At 50.6% G+C, this 12858-nt stretch overlaps 1 protein-coding gene across 2 annotated transcripts in view; it reads left to right on the forward strand.

The window, feature by feature from the left end:
• The window catches only part of MED12 (mediator complex subunit 12), a 35946-nt gene extending 26232 nt beyond the window's left edge, over positions 1 to 9714 (forward strand). The window contains exons 34-44 of one of the 2 annotated variants that reach the window (XM_063416644.1): positions 320 to 455; positions 725 to 886; positions 1432 to 1809; positions 2131 to 2281; positions 2470 to 2675; positions 3105 to 3185; positions 3387 to 3604; positions 4195 to 4351; positions 6946 to 7122; positions 7265 to 7346; positions 9298 to 9714. In XM_063416644.1, coding sequence (XP_063272714.1) covers positions 320 to 455; positions 725 to 886; positions 1432 to 1809; positions 2131 to 2281; positions 2470 to 2675; positions 3105 to 3185; positions 3387 to 3604; positions 4195 to 4351; positions 6946 to 7122; positions 7265 to 7346; positions 9298 to 9341 — 1792 coding nt within the window. In that variant the 3' untranslated portion in view covers positions 9342 to 9714. The remainder of the gene's footprint in view (positions 1 to 319; positions 456 to 724; positions 887 to 1431; positions 1810 to 2130; positions 2282 to 2469; positions 2676 to 3104; positions 3186 to 3386; positions 3605 to 4194; positions 4352 to 6945; positions 7123 to 7264; positions 7347 to 9297) is intronic. The other variant, XM_063416645.1, reaches the window with a different exon arrangement.
• The last annotated feature ends 3144 nt before the right edge of the window (positions 9715 to 12858 follow it).

A 12858-nucleotide genomic window follows, 5' to 3' on the forward strand; every position in this document is an offset into this window, starting at 1 on the left:
TGCTGTATTCAGAACAAACTTGGCTTTCCAGATGCAGAGAGAGATGCAGGGGAGAGCTGAGTCTGCTTTTTAGAGGTGCTGAATGGATACGGAGGAGTCCAGTCTTAATTTGTGATACTGCACCTAACTCAAGTGGGAGTAAAACTCAAGTGTGTGGTGTATAAGGAAAAGGAGGATTAGTGTGGGAGGTTATTCTGAAGTCTGACACTTTTAAATGTGGGTGGAAGTCTTGACAATCTAATAGTGTTTGGTGTTGCAATGATGGCAGAGGCTTTTTATCAGCTTTTCAGGTGACTGACCTTTCTGCTCTGACCAACAGTGAGCTCTTCACCACCGTGCTGGACATGCTGAGTGTTCTCATCAACGGCACCCTGGCTGCTGATATGTCCAGCATCTCTCAGGGCAGCATGGAGGAGAACAAGCGGGCATACATGAATCTTGTCAAGAAACTCAGGGTGAGGGACACCAGGCCCTGTATGGGGACCAGAGCATGCTGTCTTATGGTTGTCCAGCTATGCAGATTTACCTGTGTGTCATGAACAGCACCTGTCTTGGTTCTGCTGTTTAGATGAAGTAGTGAGGGTGGCCCCTATGACTCTGTAGGCCTGAAGGGTGCAAAGGTGAGAAGTTATCCAAGGATGGAGGCCAGTACCAGAAGAGGCATAGGTGGGCTTTGGGTGGCTTTTCCTGAAAAATTCAAGTCCTCTCTGTTCCACTCGTGCAGAAGGAGCTGGGGGACCGTCAGTCTGACAGCCTGGAGAAGGTGCGACAGCTACTGCCACTTCCCAAGCAGACCCGGGATGTCATCACCTGTGAGCCTCAGGGATCCCTCATTGACACTAAAGGCAATAAAATAGCTGGCTTTGATTCCATCTTCAAGAAGGAGGTAAGTGAAGCATTTTTGTCTGTATCACAGCTCCTGAGTGCAGGTGTCACCTTGTCCTCTGATGCCTGAAGTCTGCACAGCTTGGGAGGCATCTGTATGCAGTGCCTCATTCCCTGACGAGCTTGAAGTGCCTGGCTGCACGCAGACAAGCTGGCACATAACCACATCCAAAAAGGGCAAAGCTGGGGTGTTAATGCTCAGTGATAGCATGCTGCTGTGACCTGAGACGTTAACTAAATTTGGGGGTTGTATTTATGGTTATATGAAGTGTAAAGAGAAACACATAATCCCTGTCACGTAAGTTAATGGGCAGAGCCAGTGTGCAGGAGACTGGCAGAGATGGAATGAAGGGGACTAGACAGTTGTTGATGAAGGCCTTTAGAAATGAGTGCTTTGCTCCACCTGGAGGAGCAAGGACCATTAGCAAAGGCTCAGACTGTTTACTGAGAGATCTGGATTAGAGCTTGAAGAAAGCACAGTGTTACCTGTACCCTCATAGGAGCAACAACAGGGACTTGAAGGTTCTTACTTCTTTTGCTTTAAAGGGTTTGCAAGTCTCTACAAAGCAGAAGATTTCTCCATGGGATCTTTTTGAGGGTTTGAAGCACTCAGCCCCGCTCTCCTGGGGATGGTTTGGGACAGTCCGGGTGGATCGCAAGGTGTCCAGGTTTGAGGAGCAGCAGAGGCTTCTTCTGTATCACACACACCTGAAACCCAAGCCCCGCAGTTACTACCTGGAGCCATTGCCACTGCCCCCTGAAGAGGAAGAGCCTCCTACCCCTGTGGCTTTAGAGCCTGAGAAGAAAACTGCAGAACCAGCCAAGGCTGATAAAACAAGCTCCAATCCTGCTGCCTCCACCGAAGAACGCAAGAAGAAACAGAGCAAAACCAAGAAACGCAACCAATCTGCCAGCAAAACTGAGGTAATGGAGTGTCCAGCAGCTGTGGATGTCCCATGTCCACTACTCCTAGTCATAAAACACTCCCTAGAGTCTTCCTGAGGAGCCTAAGAGTGGTGTGATGTTGAAGATGTTTTCTCTCAGCTGGAAGTACTTGAGCTTTATCCTGCTCTCTCTAGCTTGGAGGAAGGCAAACACTTTCTTAATCCCTCATGGGAGAAAAGGAGACTGCCCAGCTCAGATAACATCCTTGGCTTCCTCCTGTGGACTTTTCAACCCTTTAATAATCTTTCCTCAATTCATGAATTCCCAGTGCACATTGATCTTCTTTCTTTGTCTTTGCAGGACTTTGTGTTGGGCCCTAGCCGAGGGGTTTCATATGGAGTTGGAATGCCTACAGATCTCTTGCACCATCAGTCAGGAAGCACCATGTCAAGGCTGGCATATGGGCAATCACCAGTGGGTCTCTATGCCCAGAATCAGCCTCTTCCAGCAGGTAGGTGCACAGGAGGGCCAAAAATATTTCACCTGTTTGGGAACCTTTTCTGTGAGATGGTCCTATGCAGGTCCCTGCACTTTCTCCTTTTGCCTGTCATGTCTAGGTACAGTGATGAACAGTCGTTGTGGAGCTATGAGGTGCAGCAGCAGCTCTGACTGCTCTCCCTGCTTCTCTTCCTCTTGCAGGTGGCCCTCGCCTGGATACATCCTACAGACCAGTACGAATGCCACTGGGAAAACTGGTTCAGAGTCGCCCTCCCTACAGTGGTGTGCTGCCTCCAGGCATGGGGAGCATGATGGGCATTGATCCTTCCTACAAGCCAGCAGTGTACAGGCAGCAGCCTCCAGTGTCCCAAGGACAGATACTGAGGCAGCAGCTGCAAGCAAAGTTGGTGAGTCAGAGCTGTGCTCTTGCTGTTGCTGGCTGCACAGTATAGCACAGCCAGGCTGTTTGGTGCTGTCCCTTTTAGCCAGAACTGCACAACTCTCTGTCTGCTCTGGAAAGATGTTGTTTCTTGTGTCTGTTCCTCTGGTGCTTCCTGCTTTGTGGGCCCATGTCACTAACAGTTGGAGGAGGTTGTCACAGGGTGGCTGCTGGGGAGTGAGAGGGGCATGTCCTGGCTGGGGGTGGCAGTTTTTTAGCGGCCTGTTTGTGCCAGGTCAGAGTGAGACAGAGGTCATGAGCATGTGCCTGCTCATCAAACCCTGTAAGTTAAGCAGTGAAGCCATTTGTCTGGTTTAGTGGGAGCTGCTGAGAAGAGAGCAGCAGTGTTCCTGCCCTTTGGAGATGTTGGAAAAAATGCTTCTCTCTTGCCTTCCAGCAGGGCCAGGGCATAATGGGCCAGCAGCCTGTGCGCCAAATGGCTCCAACCCCGTCTTATGGAGCTCTGCAGCCCTCCCAGGTGAGTTGCAGTGACTGCAGGAAGGGCTGGAATCTGCCTCCAGCACAGGGCAGCAGCTTTGTTCTTGCTGCTAAACCCAAAAGCTCTTGGCTCTTCTCCCTAATGAGCTTTTCTGTGACAGTATTTACAGGAGGCTGATATCCTACGTTCTGTATTCCTTTTCACCCCGTGACTAAAAAAGACCTTTTTGTTTCATTTCAGGGTTACACTCCCTACGTCTCCCACATAGGCCTTCAGCAGCACCCCTCCCAGTCAGGCACGATGGTGCCTCCTTCCTATTCTGGTCAGCCCTATCAGAATTCCCACCCCAGCTCTAATCCTGCTCTAGTGGATCCTGTTAGACAGATGCAGCAGAGACCAAGTGGCTACGTGCACCAGCAGGCCCCCGGCTATGGGCACACCTTGGGCAACACACAGAGGTACCTCCTGCCACAGGGGATGTTAATAAGCTCTATTTCATTAAGGGTTTTCCTGCTCTGCTCACACAACTCTTAACAGCAAACTCTGAAAAGCACATTCTTCGTGCTGTACTTTGCTTCCTCAGAGAAACATCTTTATACAGCTTTCTGTCCTGGGAAGAAACAGAGAGATAGGATGGAATTTGGAAATGCTAGTTGTAGGCAGGAAATTGTGTTACTAGCCAGAGAAAGATGGCATAGAAAAGTGGGAGGAAAAATTACCTGGAAAAGTCAGAGTTTTGGTTTTAAATCTAACCAACAGATCACCATCAAAGGGCTAAGTCTGAGATTTCCATTGTTCCTGAGCAGGAATAAATCCAGCAGGAAAGCCATGCAGAACAGATGATAACTATTACTTAAGGCTTGTAGAAAAACAGATTGTATTAAACCTTTGAGAGGCCTTTGTGTCCCTCACCTTTCTGCAGAGACAGCGTGGATTGCAGGGGGCTGTTTGGGCTGTCTCATTGATGCCAGAAGTTGTGTTTGGATTAAGGAAAGCTGGCTGCCTGTGAATCCTTTACTCCATGAGCTTCTGTCCTTCTGTCTTGCAGGTTTCCTCATCAGTCAATACAGCAGACCCCCATGATGAGTGGGATGAACCATTTGGGTCCACAGGGAGTCCCCTCAGGGATCCGACCCAGCCAGATCCTTCCTGACCAACAGCAGCAGCAGTACCTGAGGCAGCAGCAGCAACAACAGATGCTGAGGGTGAGTGGTTGCTGACAGGAGGAAGGCTGCTGGAGCTGGAGGAGGCTTGCCCAGTGCTGCTTACCTCTGCTCCTCTGTGTCAGGAAGGATGTCACTCTCTTGGGGGCTGTCTGTGGTAATTTGCTCAGCAGTTTTCCCTTCCTTAGAGCTGGCCACTCCTGATGGAGATTCCTGCTGCCCTGCCTTGTGCCAGTCACCCAGCATGAGCTAAAAGTCTGTTCAGTCCTCTGGCCTGTGTCCCACCTCTTCCTGCTCCAGCTGAGCCAGTGGATTGTGCAGAAGGTTGTTGTACAATTGTGGCAGGAGCTAGAAACAAAGTGAAAAGCCCCCTGTCCACAAAAGAGCAGGAAAGTTGTTCAAGATCATCTTTAGGGGCATGTCTGCATTTCTCCAGATCAAAATAAGTATTGGTTACAGTTTCCATTGGCAGAAAATCTGGCATGAATCATTTCACTCCCTTTCTTAGAGCAGGTGGTGAAAAACTGATCCAAAGCCAACTGTTAGACCCAGCTCTCTAGGTTCAAAGAAGATCACAAGGCATGACTCAACAGACATGAGTATTCCATGGGTTTGCATTATAATCTTGTGAATATTCTTACGTGAAATAAAGATACATTTCTAGGAATTACAGAAATGTATTGAATTGACAGAAAAACACAAATAGTTGAATTGGTGAATCCAATGCCTAGCAAACCTGTGGAATATGGGGAGGCTTTACACAGCACAGAGTGCTGAGTCTTTGTTCAGAGAGTGGCCTGAGTGAGACAGTGGCTCCTGCAGAGAGCTGCAGTCAGCAGTATCTGAGAATTGCTGCCTTGCACTGGACAAGAGAACTGCCTCTGGCATGGTCAGCAGCTTTTAGTCCTTTCGATAAGTAGCACCCCCTGACTGTTCACTTTGAGTTTCTTTTAGCATTCTCCATCACTCATATTTAGAAGAACATGCCTCATACAAATTGCTGACACTTCTCCTAGCTCAGTAACTTCATGTATACCTTCAGCTTTTAGCTGACTTTGCTTGGTTGCTTAAAAAACCCACAAAGGTGGAGTGGCCAAGCTGTCCCATTAGTGTGACTCCTGTGTTACCTGAGATGTGCCAGCTGCCTGGTGCTAGAGCTGATTTTCATGATGCAGTGGCTTGTGGAAAGGATGGGTGGCCCTCTGATTTGTCTTATGTGGTTTGGTAGACAGCTGCTGCAAGCAGGCAGGACATGAAATTGGTATCCTGCTCATGTAGTCAGTCATTTGCTTTCTTCTGTACCTAGGTCACAGCATCCATGTCAGGAACCTGTGACCAAACTGGTAGAAGTTGGAAGCTGTTCTAGAAACTCACTCCCTTTGGACTGAATCCTTGATCCAATGTGTTCATGACTTGTTCTTACATGAATTATTGTTGTCCACTGTGTCCTGTTTATTGCCTGTTCTTTCTCACTGTTATTTGCCCAATGTACATTCCCAAGGAGCACTTGCAGCTTCCAAAGGTCAGGTTTTCCTAACCTTCTTTCATAAGACACTGTTCCTTCTCCTGATTGTATTTTTGTTTGTTTTCTGAGTCTGTTCAAGGTTTGAACCTTGTGCTTTTGAGTCAGTGATTGGAGCTGTACCTACCGTCACCACATTGGGTTTGTTGTGATAGCATTAGTATTTTTTTATTTCTGCTAGGATTTTTTTATCTAGAGAGTTAAAAACTGTATTGACAGATGGGAGAATTGTCTGAAAATTAGGAGAAATGAAAAACCTTGAGATTTATGGGTATGTTCTGACTCCAACACACTGAATATTCTTCTCAGCATAACTAATTCTGTAAACATTTGGTTTTGAGCACTGAATCCAGTTTTATCCACATCCTTTTATTGAAGTGTAACACCAGCTGTCATGAGTGGCAGGGAAGGACAGCAAGATAGATTGAAGAGTTGGGGGACAGGACTGAGAAGGAAAGTCTGAAATAGGTGGTTGTGTTGCATTAGAGAGACAAAGACAACAGGAGAGATAAGTCTCCACATTTTTTATCTTAAAAAGAAAGAAAAAAAATCCCTTATCTCTTCTTATCCCTAGGCTGTAGGACTAGAAATGGCCTTAAAACACAACATGTGAAATTCAGGGTAGAGATTAGGGAAAACTCCAGTAGTAGGAGTAGCTGACCTGGAGTGGACTGTGTAAGGAGATTATAGGAGCTCTGTTCCTACCTCTGAAAAGAATCTGAGAATGAGTCAGGCAAATACTCATTATTCATTATTGTTGATTTTAACTGGGAGGCAAGAGATGAACCAGCCAACCTTTTGAGTTCTTAGTTTTCTCTTCTTGTACCTTGTTTGCTCCTAGTAATGACCAGTAGACTCAGAGTTCTCTTCCTGTCATCTGTCAATACCTCATCTTGCAGAAAGCTTTGTTACTGTCTCTGTATTTCTTGCCATTTCTCAGCCTGGGGTGGAGACCTGGTGAAATTTGAGTAATTTAGGTTCCTGTAAGGAAAATGGTGTATGGGGGTGTTTTACTGCATGGAACATCATTCCCCATTAAGCCCTTGCTGTGCCCCGGTGCTGTGTGCATTACCCTGGCAGTTCCCTGATGCTCCCTTCTCTTTTGTCTTTGCAGCAACAGCAGCAACAGCAGCAGCAACAACAACAGCAGCAGCAACAGCAGCAGCAGCAGCCCCAGCCACCTCAGCCCCAGCCCCAGCAGCAGCCCCAGGTGTCCACAGTGCCTCAGCCACAGGCGCAGGGCCAGCCCCCGGGGCTGGGCATGCAGGCTCTTCCCCCCCAGCAGCCCATTGTGAGTGTTCTCAGAGGCACAGGGACCCAGCAGGGCTCCACCTGCACCCCCCTGTCTCCCTCCCTGAGCTTCCCAGGGCCTGTGTGGATGCTGAGGCTGCCAGCCAGGTGGTGTGGCTGTAACTGTGTTTCTCTCTTTACAGTTCCAGCGCCAGGGCCTTCAGCAGACACAGCAGCAGCAGCAAACAGCTGCTCTGGTTCGACAGCTTCAGCAGCAGCTTTCCAGTAAGCCTGAGTGTTCTTGATCCTGTTGCTAGTCTCCTCCCTGCTGTTTTCTGTTGCAGGTACTCTGGTGTAGAGAAGCCAGGCCGAGCCAGACTCTCTGTCTGAGGACATAAATTGTGCTGGCAGGGAGGTGGCATCAGGGCTTAGAGCTACCAGCCCAAGGGGACACAGCAGCAGGGAGGGCAGTGCTTGCCAGCCTCTGAGCAACCTTCCAGACCTTCCTCCTGCTGCCTGCAGAGGGACAAGGGAGCTGAACCTTTGTAGCCACACAGCTTTCCTGAAAGGATCCAGTGTGCAGCTTTCACATCATCTGGGGGTATTTTCTGTGCTGCAGGTGACCTCTGAGGGGCACAGGGAGGCTGTAATCCTGGAGCAATCACTTGGTGGATGACCCAGAGACACTGTGGTTGTGTTGTGAGCCAGACAAGACTCCTTGGAGGCAGGAGGGGTACTCTGGGAAGTGTAGCTGTGCACTTGCTGTGTTTGTGGTGGTTACAACAGGGTAATGGCATAGATGTTGTTCAGTCTGGCACTGTATTCCTATAATCTGTGTTGAATTACTGACTGGAGGATCACAACACAGAATTCAGGGTCTGTGCTGTTCCCTTCTGAATTGTCTGCTGTCACTGTCTTCTGTCACCTTACTGGCTTTACTGCTGTAAAAATGGCAGCAATGCTATGAAAATGCTCAAAAATGGACAGCAGTTGATAGTTGATTTTTTTTTTCCATTTAGAGTGAGACTGTGCCAGACCTGGTAATGTGTGGAGTAGGGGACTGGGAAATTGTGCTTGTACTTGTTCCCTGATGGAAAATTCTTAGTCCTTGTGGCTAAAAACCTCCCCAAACCAGTTAAGCTTCCCACTAGCCTGATTAACAAACGATAAGTCTGTGCCGAAGGATCTCAGCCAGGACATTCAAGTATAGGAAGACCTTGTATAAGAATCTGAATATAGCAAAACAGCCATATTTTTGTAGCCTTTCTGTACAGCAAATGGAGCTCTTGTATCTTGAATAGGTGTGTGGGTCCAGTGCAGCCTTGTGTCAGCATTCAGCTTCCATGCTGCCTCCTTGGGTTTGCATCACCTCCCCCTGGAAGCATCTGGAGTTGTTATTTGTAGTGTCAGGGATGGAGTGGAAAGCAGGAAGACCAGCCTGCAGGAGGGGGACAAAGGTGTTTTTGGCTCAGGATAGGTTACCTTGGGAGGCTCCAGGGTATCCTGAATGTCCAGAAGAGTTGAAAAAGCAGCAGGCCAGCCAGGTTACACTCATCTCCTTTTACTTAGTGGCTTAGGGTGATGTTTCAGGAAAAAGAACTACAGAATTGTATCTATCAGACAGTACCCATAGATACTGTGAGCGTTGTAAATCACAAAACAACAGTCCCAGCAGTTTGGAAGTTCATGAGGTTCTTGAATGTAACTTTACTATATTTCCTGCCTTTGTGCCATCTGGAAGTCCTTTGGGCCTGTATGGAGATACTGACAGGAAGCCAGGGAAAATTTCTGTGAAACTTTTGATTTCTGGGAGTGCTTTAGGATGAGTGACAGTAGCTAGCTCAGTAGCTTGTATGGTTGCAGAAGTTGTGTTATTTTATAGAGCTGACTTACTTTAAAAATCAGAAATAATTAATCCATAAACTCATCCTCCCAGCTACTTGCCACCTTTCAGGGCTTTGTTATGGTCCTCTAATTCCACCATGAGGGATGGAGAGATTTTCCCTGGAAACTTCAGGATCAGGACTAGGACATATCTCTCTCTTCCTGAAGGAATGTGGGATCCTGGCTATGCTGCTGCCCAAAGGCTCAGGCAGATCTGCAGCACGGGGAGTTCCACCTTGGTTACATTTCCCTACTCATGGCCTGTGACACTCCTCATGCTGCACTGGTGATGTGGGGAGGGGAATCTCTTTTCTGAACTACACCTTGTGACTGTTTATCTTGACCTCAACAGATACACAGACACAGCAGAACAACAACCCATTTGGACGCTACTGACGTGTGGCACTTCAGGAAGGAGACTTCACTGTGGATGGATACAGCCTCTTCAGCCTGACCCACACTCTGAGGCAGCCCCAGCCTCTGTCCTTGTGCCCCCAGTGCTGCTGCTGTCTCACAGGGAGATGCCAGGAGGAGCATTTTATTGTACAGAGAAAGTGTTTTTACTCTCCAATTTCTACAAATGTTTATGGACATCCCTTGTGGCTGATAGTCTCCCTTCCCACTTTGGTTTCAGTTTTTACTCAGTTTTTAGTATTTTTGTTAAAATAATGATTAAGACATTGTAAAATTTTGTACTTTATTTATACCAGATGAACTCCATACTGCAGACATTCTCGGATGAATACAGAGAGCTTACTTTGCAAACTGAGTGTGCATTCAGAGCCTGCCTTTCCTCCTCAGCACTCCTCCCAATACAGCCCAGCAGCACCCTCCACACATGGTCTTCATCTCTTCCTGAATAGAACTAATGTCTGCATTTTTAGCTTTTGTGAAGGCTAAACAGTTTTGTTTGGGAAGGAAAGCTCTTCCCTGTTTATTTCATAAGCTGGTGTTCACATACTTGCAAAGGTTTGTACAAGCTTTGTAGGATTTATATGTTGATTAAGGGCTTTACTGGTAGTGCTGTTGCATGTTTCACCAGGACACTGGTATAAAGCGAAGAGGGACTTCTGTAGCAAGGTAATTCTGAGCTCTGACAAGCCCAGCTTCCCCACCACAGCAGTTACAGAGATGCTCAAGCTCCTTACCTCTGCAGTCTAGGAGGAGCTGCAGACTGAGTGCATTCAGTGCTGCTTCTTGCTTCTCATCACAACAGGGTTTGGCTGAGAAGCACCAAGCCTCCTCTGTTAGCTCCTTCCTGACAGCCAGGGTTTCTCTGCATGGGAAATGTGCATTCTGAACTTCTGCCCTGCCTAGTGCAGCCTGCTGCCATGAGGTTTGATCTTGGTGCTTGCTGCTCTTGCTGTCTGTTGAACCTGGAAGCCACCAGCACCTTTCGCCTCTCAGGTTCTTCCTCAGGAGTTGGACCTGTGGTCCCTGTGGTAACTTTTCCTTTTGTCCCATCTGTGTGGGATAGGGTGAGGCCACAAGGACTCAGCAAGGAGCTGCACCTAATCTTCATCTGAGGGCAAGTAGTTCTGGAGGGTGGGCAACTGCATGAATGCAAGCTCAGAGAGCTGAGAGGGATGGCAGTGTCCTCGTTGATGGGCCTGTGTCTGCTGTCCCAAGAACTGGAGCTTGAGCCCTTTCCTCGCTTGGGAGCACAGGTGAAGCTGCTCTCTGCTCTCTGGGGCTTGCTTGGCACCACATGCCCTCTGCCCTGCTTGTCCCCAAACACCTGCACCAGTGCCAGGCTCTGGCCAGGACCGATGGAAGGCGTTGCTGGCCTGATGGAGGTGACTCAGTTGTTCATGGGGACAGAGGGTTGCTCCCTCTGCATCCCTGCTTGTCCCCTTGCATGCAGAGCAGCCTGGGGCACAGCCCTGAGCTGCCTCTTGCATTCCCCAGAGAATTTGTGGGTAACCCAGAGCTGGCAGCCCTGCTCCATGGCTGTGCAGGTGACCCAGAGCTGGCAGCCCTGCTCCATGGCTGTGTGGGTGACTCAGAGCTGGCAGCCCTGCTCCATGGCTGTGCAGTGCCCCAGAGCTGGCAGCCCTGCTCCGTGGCTGTGTGGGTGACCCAGAGCTGGCAGCCCTGCTCCGTGGCTGTGTGGGTGGCCCCTGCTCGGTGACCCAGAGCTGGCAGCCCTGCTCCATGGCCGTGCAGGTGCCCCAGAGCTGGCAGCCCAGCTCCATGGCTGTGCAAGCGGCCCGTGCTCCGAGGGCTGCGGCAGGAGGACTCTGCTCTCCTCACCCTGCCGGGCTGTGGCGGGCACGGAGCGGCCGCTGCCCGCGGACACCGGGCGCTGTCCCTGCCCACGCCATGCCCCTCATCCTGCTGTGTGCGGTCATGGCCGACAGCCCCCTCCCCTGCCGGCCCTGCGAGGCAGCTGAGCCTGCGCCAAGCGGCATCTTGGATGCTCCTTCTGCATCGCTGCCGCGCCGGAGGTGGGAGGGGGCGGCTCTGCAGCAGCCGGAGCGGGCTGGAGGCAGCACAGCCGTGCCGGACAGGTGGGGCCCTGCACGGCTGGGACGGGAGCGCTGCAGAGCACCGGGGCCGGTGCTGACCTGCTGTGAGCTCTAAGGGGGGGAAATCTGGTGAAAGCACCCCAGGAGCCACCCCTGGGAGAAAGGAGATGACTTGTCCCTTCCTGTGCCCAAGTGCCTGCTGCCACGGGACCCTTTATTGCATCGCAACAGCGCTGGCCGTGCTCTTCCTCTGGCAAAAGGCTTCCCCCAGCTGTGTCAGCCGCTTGGCAGGCCGGGGCTGTGTGGGATGAGCAGCACTCCAGAGCTCTGTTGCGGTGACAGACGCCGGGCTGCCACAGTGCCCGAGATCCCACACAACCCTCGGTGGCTGCCCGGAGGTTTTGAGTGGGTGCAGGAGATTGCAGGGGGACGTGGGGACCAGTGCAGGATCTGGTCACAGCACGGGGCCGTCTGGGGAGCTGTGCTCTGCCTGGCCTGGCTACGTGCCTTGCAGCTGCTGTGCTGCACATTAGCACTGAGCCGCGGCCGTTTTAAGCAGGTCTGACAGCTTCCAGCCCTTCTGCTCCTTCTCCGAGTCGTGGCTAAACGCTGCTTGTGACAGAGCCAGAGGCGACCGGGGGCATTTTAATACACACTGCCCATTGAGTAATGCACACAGCTGCCCTGCTGCGGCCACCAGCGCAGGGGGAGGGTGGTGTGGGGGTGTGCCTGCTCCATGCTGGGCTCCCTGCAGGCGCTGCCACACGGGCTGTGCCCAGCAGCTGAGGAGAAGCCGAGATAGCAACAAATCTTGATGCATTGGGGTGGATGGATGGGCTGAAGCAGGCTCTGCCCTACACATCCACCCCACCCAGCAGCCTGGCACAGAGGGTCCCCATGGAGCACACCCTGGGCAAAGGTGGCTTGTCAAGCACTGTCAGAACTGGTGTTGTGCAAGAAAATCGAACGCTGCTCAGTCAAGCAACTGAAGCTGGGCGTGGAGCAGCTGTGTGAGTCCTCAGCTCTCCTGCAGTGCTCGTGGTGGGGAGTGGGCCACGAGGCACCACTGCAGCCATGCTTCATCACCCCATCCTGGCCTGGTTTGGCTGGGCAGCAGGACCCAGGGAGCTATGCCTGATGCCCTGCCTGCTGCAGGGCAGCTCAGCCTCGGCCCAGGGCCCCCTTCAAGATGCTTCTCCAAGCCAATGAACCCTGATAAGCACAGAGCAGGGTTGTGCATCCATCCCAGGCAATGCTGGACCCTGTTGTCTGCTCAATGGCATAGTGGGTGGCAGCTTGCAGATCACCCTCTCTCTCTCTATATATATATATCTATATATGTATAAATAGGGTGAGCTATATTGGTATACCCTATATACATCCTGTGTATAACAGGCCAGCAACAGAACCAGTCAGGCTGCTAACCACCCATCAGCAGTCCCTGG

The sequence above is a fragment of the Prinia subflava genome, chromosome 20, assembly GCF_021018805.1.
Source record: "Prinia subflava isolate CZ2003 ecotype Zambia chromosome 20, Cam_Psub_1.2, whole genome shotgun sequence".
Classification (NCBI taxonomy): domain Eukaryota; kingdom Metazoa; phylum Chordata; class Aves; order Passeriformes; family Cisticolidae; genus Prinia; species Prinia subflava.